General features: G+C 40.3%; 1 protein-coding gene across 1 annotated transcript in view; it reads left to right on the top strand.

Annotated features, from left to right (window-relative positions):
• Positions 1 to 2,819: 2,819 nt before the first annotated feature.
• Positions 2,820 to 6,510, top strand: part of CCDC180 (coiled-coil domain containing 180) — a 129,655-nt gene continuing 125,964 nt past the window's right edge. The window contains exons 1-3 of the mRNA XM_036752440.1: positions 2,820 to 2,960; positions 4,526 to 4,672; positions 6,113 to 6,303. Of these exons, the coding sequence (XP_036608335.1) occupies positions 2,820 to 2,960; positions 4,526 to 4,672; positions 6,113 to 6,303 (479 nt within the window). The remainder of the gene's footprint in view (positions 2,961 to 4,525; positions 4,673 to 6,112; positions 6,304 to 6,510) is intronic.

Raw genomic sequence — 6,510 nt, 5'->3', positions numbered from 1 at the left:
CAAAGTAATAACAATATTGTTCTAAGAACAACTTCAAACGACTATGTCATTTTGAGTATTATATTTAGATCAACTACGAAGGACCTTTGACAGTGTGAAATGGAAATTCATGGTTTTATATTGAATCCTCTTTTTATGCTGTAATGTGTACATGGAAATGTTCTTCCTTTGTGTCTTTGTATTTAAGTTCAAAATGAAGGAAAAAATTAAAAAAATAATCAAATGATACAGTATTAAAATTAATTTTCCTCACAACATCATATCATTTCCAAAAATGATAATTTTGTTTCCTCTTTATTTCTGCTTCAATATCTTTTTCTTTTATTATTGCTACATCTAGCATTTTTAGCAGCATACCAAATAATAGTGATGACAAAGGACATTCTTGTTTCATCTCTCATCTTATTGGAAAGGCCTTTACAATTTCTCCATCAGAGAATGCTACCTCTGGATTTTAGATAGATGTTGTTTACTATATTAAGGAAAGGTCCATTTAGGTTTGTGCTTTAAAAAAAAATTAAATTATAAATGAATATTGCATTTCCTCAAAAACTTTTTCTGCACCTATTGATATAATTACATTATTTTAAATGTTTCATCATTAATATGGACACATATATTGAAAGTTTTCTTACTCTTGAACCAACCTTGAATTCCTGCTATAAATCCAACATTATCAGAGCGTATGATCTCTTTCATATATTGCTACAGCCTCTTTGTCATTATTTTGTTCAACATTTTCATATCAAGGCAATATCAAATTCCAAAATAAACTGCACAAAGGAAAACCAAAATGAGGGGGAGGGTGGTGGAGGAGTAGAGAGGCAATCTCTAGATATTATATTTGCGATGAATAAAATAAAGTCCTTAACCTCAGAAGGACTCACAGGCCAGATAAAAAAAAATATTTTTTGTCACTCCAAGCGTAAATTTAAATGACAAAATCAGAAGCAACAAAATGCAAACACCCTCACTTGGTATTCAAGGCCTTCCATAATCTAGTCCAGCGGCTGGGAACCTGTGGCTCCGAGGCCATATGTGGCCTTTTAGGTCCTTGGGTGCAGCCTTTTGACTGAATCCAAGTTTTAAAGAACAAATCCTTTTATTAAGGGGATTTGTTCTGAGAAGTTTGGATTCAGTCAAAGGGCTGCCCTTGAGGACCTAAATTCTAGACTAGATTCTAATCTTAACCTACATTTCCAATCTATTTTATAATCTTCTTTACACCATGTTACAACCAAATTGGACTCACTAGCCATTTCCTGAGGTTGACCTGTTACCTTCTAGCTCCATGCATTTGTGAAGGCTGGAATAGACTCTCTCATCCATCACTTATCAGTTTTTCCCCAGGACGTCTATTAAAATCCCCTTGCTTCCAGGTTCAGGTCAGCTTGTACCTCTTCCATGAAACTTTTTCACCTACTTGCCTCCTCCTATCTGAAAACATGCAGTATTCTATCTCTCTTCCTATTTCCCTAGAATACCCTATCAGACTTTCTCTTTTACCCTGTCACACTCTACCTTTTATCACTTTTATGTGTATACATGTTGATTCAATCCTGCCCCCCCATAGACTATAAGCTCCTTGAGGGTAGGAACTGTATAATTTATATTTTTTTTATCTATACCACTGTGGTCCTTGCATTGCTTGGAGGATCCATTATCCCATTATTGTGGACATGTCTATTGATGCATATCTGTGGCTGAAAAATTCATCCCTCTACTGCCAATCTGGGAATAAGCTTCCCTAAATTTTGCTAGGCAACAGACATGCAGTCTGTAAGAGAATTGGAGGAAGGCAGTGTATTGGAGAAAGATTAATTGAGGGTGGGTGACTTTAATGGAGAGAGTATAATTTTGGGAAGAAATGAGGATAAAGTTGAGGGTGGGTTAATTAATTTGGGAGAGAAGAATGAGTGGGGGTGGTAAGATAAATTTTGGAGAGGCAATACCTGGACAAGAGGATGAATGCAAGAAGGGAGGAAGGATACATTTGAGAAGGAGAATGAACGGAAGGAGAGAGGTCGTTTTCTGGTTTGAGAAGGAAGTGAAAGCGATTAAAAAAAAAGAATATCAATAAAATGTTTCCAAACTCTAAGTCATTACTTAAGCAACAGGAGTTCTTTTATAAAGTGGAACTTCACAGTAGAGGACCGACAAAAATCACAGTGAGAATTACTATATTACCTTTTTTGTTTAACTTTATACTTCTTTCCTTTTAAAAAATATTTCTATTGATATATTGCTTCTTACATCATCATAGTTTTCCCAAATATCTTTTCCGCTTCCCAGAGAGGCATCTCATAGAACAAGTGATAATTTTTTTAGAGAAGGGGAAAAATCAGAATGATTGATCAATACATGGAACAAGTCTGAACAAAGGTCAACACTTGTGGACCTCCCCGCTCCAAGAGGGATGCGTTGTGAGTGTCTTGTATCTCCTCAGCCAGTCCTACTTGCTCTTTATAATTTTGTTACACTTACTTTTGATTTTTTAAATGTGCAGTTCTTTCCAATTACACTGTTGTAGTTACTGTGTTTATTGTCTTCTTGGCTCTGCTTACTTTCTATTTCTTTAATGTAGTTTTATTCTTTTCAACAAAAGCAACGTGTTAAATGTGAAAAAGGAGGAGAAAGGAAAGTCCTGGGTGAGGTACTGGGAAGGCAGAGCCCGTCGCTTCCACCGGCTGCCACTAGGGGGCGAATAGGAGAGCATCTCAGAGACGCTTCCCCCGTTGTTAGGGGCAACAGCGCAACTGCTGAGGCTATGAAACAGAGACTTGCACCAAGTCCGGCGATAAAGCCAAAGCAGCGTTGCCATGGTGAGGACGCGCCGTAGCCAGCTGGGACCCCCGGTCCCGAGCCCTCGAATCTCAACAGGCAGTTCTTTACCCAACATCCTCTTGGATCCTCTGCCTATCGGGCCCAGCGTTAGTCAGAAAAATAGCTACTTTTCCGAGGTGCGAAAGAGTGGGAAAGTGGAGGGTGTGGAGGGTTGGTTTGGGGATGTGAGTACTCTCCCATTTATCCTCTACCTTCTTCCATTTATTCCCCTCCCTTCCTCCTTCCGTCCTTTTTTCCCCTTCTCCTTTCCTCCATTCACCCTCCTCCCCATTCTTCCTCCCTCCCCATCTTCCTCCTTAAACCTCCTCTCCTAAATTCATCGTTCTCCATTTGGCACCCTCTCCCTAATTCATTGTTCTTCCTCCAAGGTCATCCTCCCTTCCCCTCAGATTTATCCTTCCTCCCCACAAATCACCTGCCTTTTCCCCAAATTCATAGGTCCTCCAACACTCTGATTTCCCTCAGGTTCTCTTCTAGGAAATCTGACTTCTGCCAAACCCTTGCCCATTCCATTGCCCCCAAACAGCCCATGAAAGTAGCCACCTGCCCACTTCTTCTCCTCCCTTCTACTCCTCCCCTTAAGCCAGAAAGAGAATCTCTTCCCTCTGCCTGTACACACATAATATACATTCCCCTTCCTCTCCAACCACCACCACTTGACTTCCCCTTGGCTTCTCCCAAGCAGTCTCAGAGTTTCTCTTCGTTATCTCCTCAAACCTGAGATTCCCCAGTAGTCAATATATCCCAAAGAGGCTGCTCCTAGAGTCGCAGTGGCCCTGAATTCAATTCAATTCAGTAAACCTTTATTATATTTTGTACCATGTACAGAGCACTGTGTTAGATATTAGGAAAGATACAAAGCTTAGGCAACACTTGGTTCCCATTCTCAGAATTCACAGTCTATTAAGGAGACATGACTCAAACACATCTAACTATAATATACAACATTATGTAAGGGCTTCAGAGAAGTGACCATCACGATGCAGACAAGTTAGTTGTTTGGATGGATATATGACTGGCTTCCCATTGCTTCCCCTCCCTTAAGTAAAGTTAGGGCCTGGGACAGTGATATGTTGCTTCTGATTTCGTCATCTAAATTTACACTTGGAGCAACAAAAATAATTTTTTTTAATCTGACCTGTGAGTCCCTCTGAGGCTAAGGACTTTATTTTATTCATCACAAATACAATATCTAGAGATTGCAGGCCATCCCCAGATCCTCTCTACTCCTCCACCGCCCTCCCCCCACATTTTGGTTTTCCCTTGTGCAGTTTATCTCCTTGGTGATGGGGAGGCAACAAGAAAAAGGTCTCGTTTCCTGTCACTGTTCATTTTTCGTTGCATTTCCAACTTCTTTTGACTCCCTCATTTATAAAAATAAATCTCCCTTTTCTGCCTTTCCATCACACCCCTGTCCATCCCCACCCCCTGCCATGGGCTTTATTGGTACTGCATTTCCTGATCAAAGACTGGGAATATATTGGAGATTCATGGTGAGAGTGGAGAGGGGACTGGGGGAGGGGAGAATCTTGTATGATTCTGTTAGGTTCAGGCAAGGTGGTAAAGCCATAATTCCATTATGCATTGTTGCATGGGGCTTTTGTGTCTGTGAGAATGTCTCTTGGTTGACTTGGGATGCTTCTTTTCTTTTCTAACATCCTTTGGACCCTTACCAACAAAGACTTGGGCAGGAACTTCAAAGATAGTTTCTTTTTTGGAAAGAAAAAGGCCATTACCTGAAAATATTCTCCCAAGGAACATTTCCTTACTGGGGAAGATGAAGACAGTTCAAAGTGGAAAAGTCTACAGACAGATCTTTGATGATGAGGTATGTTCTACCTTATACACTGTCTCCCTCCCCCCTGTTTCAACAATCGGGCTAGTAGCTGCTGTGGGGGGGTGGTGTAAAATCAACAACAACCAGCTCACAGAACGCTGCAAAAGCCCGGGTTCTTTTGATCTGCTTTACTAAGGAAAGCAACGTTAAGGGGCTGACAATCTCACTTTAATCCAGTATACAAATACCATTCACTTAGTTCAGGGGAAAAAGCCGGCACCCAGAACTTCACAGCAAATACAAACAAATTACAAACATCGACAGACAGACCAAATACAATTCATAGTTACCAACATCTGAGTTCAGCCCGGGAGCTCATAACAAGGGCTGGCCCAGAGGTCATGCTCACCACTACTGCTGTGGGTCACAGCTCCGGAAAAAGAGAAAGCCAACCTCTGGTTTGATATCTTTTTCAGGGTCAAGGGTGAGTCACACATTCGACTCACCCATATGACCTAAAAGCGTTACAAAAATGTGACTTAAATCCTTGTATGGTCTAAGAGCCTCTGATGTCACAAACATGTCACTCAAACCCATGTAAACTAGGCTTTCCCTTGAGGCAAGGAGGTCATCAAGGACTCCTAATTTAATCAAGGAAATAAAGGTCAAACTCTTCAAGGGCACTTGGTTGAATTAGGTGCTAAGAGCCCGTTTCGATTGCCAACACACCCCCATTAATATGTATAGTAGAACTGACAAAGTGATGAATGCCAGGATGATACTTACTTTAACAGATCCGTGATCTCAACAGTGCGGTTGTTCCCTCCACTGCTCTGAATTGTAACCCTTCTTAGCCTCCTTATTATCTGTGCTTCTTATCCATGTTTTTCCTCAAATACTCCAAAGAGAGTAGGGGTTCTTCATCTTTTTTGTGTCATGGATGCCTTTGACAATCCGAAGAACATAGGTGATACCTCTGGATCCCTTTTCAGAATAACGTTTTATTGCCTGCCCTCCTAATTGAATGAAATGTTAGATTTCAGGTAGAGGTTAGTGAAAATAAAGATGTCATTTTTTTTCCCATCTAAGTTCATAGACCCCTTAAAATCTATCCATAGACCCCTCCAAAGGGCCTGTGAACTCCAGGTTAAGAACCTCCCTCATATAAAGGATTTATCTAAAACACTGAAGACTTTCCTCTCGTTCTTTTAATATCTCAGGGGTGCCACTATACTATAAAGACTGTCCATCTGCTGTCTCTCATTCTCCACAAAAATTAGTCCTTTTTTTCTAATTATACATGTCCTTAATAATGCTTTTCCTTTACACCACTGTCACTTGTAGTGACATGCTGCAAACTGCTCATATATACCATGGACCTTTCCAGTTCCCATCAAATCATATGTAATTTTGGTCTCTGGGGATCATAAAATTTGTCTTGAAATGCTGAAGGTTTGAGATTTCTAATGAATTGATTCTGTTATGGAACAGGTCCAGCTTGTCCGTTCCTTGGCAAACAGTCGAAAAAAGGCAGCAGAACATCCTGGGACTTTGAAGAGTAGAAAGATCCCGCTAATCAGGAACTTTGAAATACCGACAGGTCAACTTTTATCTCCTCGTCAAAGAATGTGGGCTGAGGCTCTGCCCAATGACAAATCCACAGAAAACCCTGTTTTGTACAAGTATGTTGAGGATACTGTCTTGTCAGATTTTCTATTTTCACTTTCTTACTACTTACCAAGCACAAGTATTGATAATAGTATAGGGAATTACATAAGGCATTTATGAATTTTTTTGTATTAACTTACTGGACGTGTGTTAATTAGCTAAATTAGACACAAATGGAAATGAAGCTTTGGCACTCCAAGAGCTAAGTGTGGAATTCAAGA

Source organism: Trichosurus vulpecula, chromosome 3 (assembly GCF_011100635.1).
Source record: "Trichosurus vulpecula isolate mTriVul1 chromosome 3, mTriVul1.pri, whole genome shotgun sequence".
NCBI classification, from domain to species: domain Eukaryota; kingdom Metazoa; phylum Chordata; class Mammalia; order Diprotodontia; family Phalangeridae; genus Trichosurus; species Trichosurus vulpecula.
This window is presented reverse-complemented; position numbering and strand designations above follow the sequence as displayed.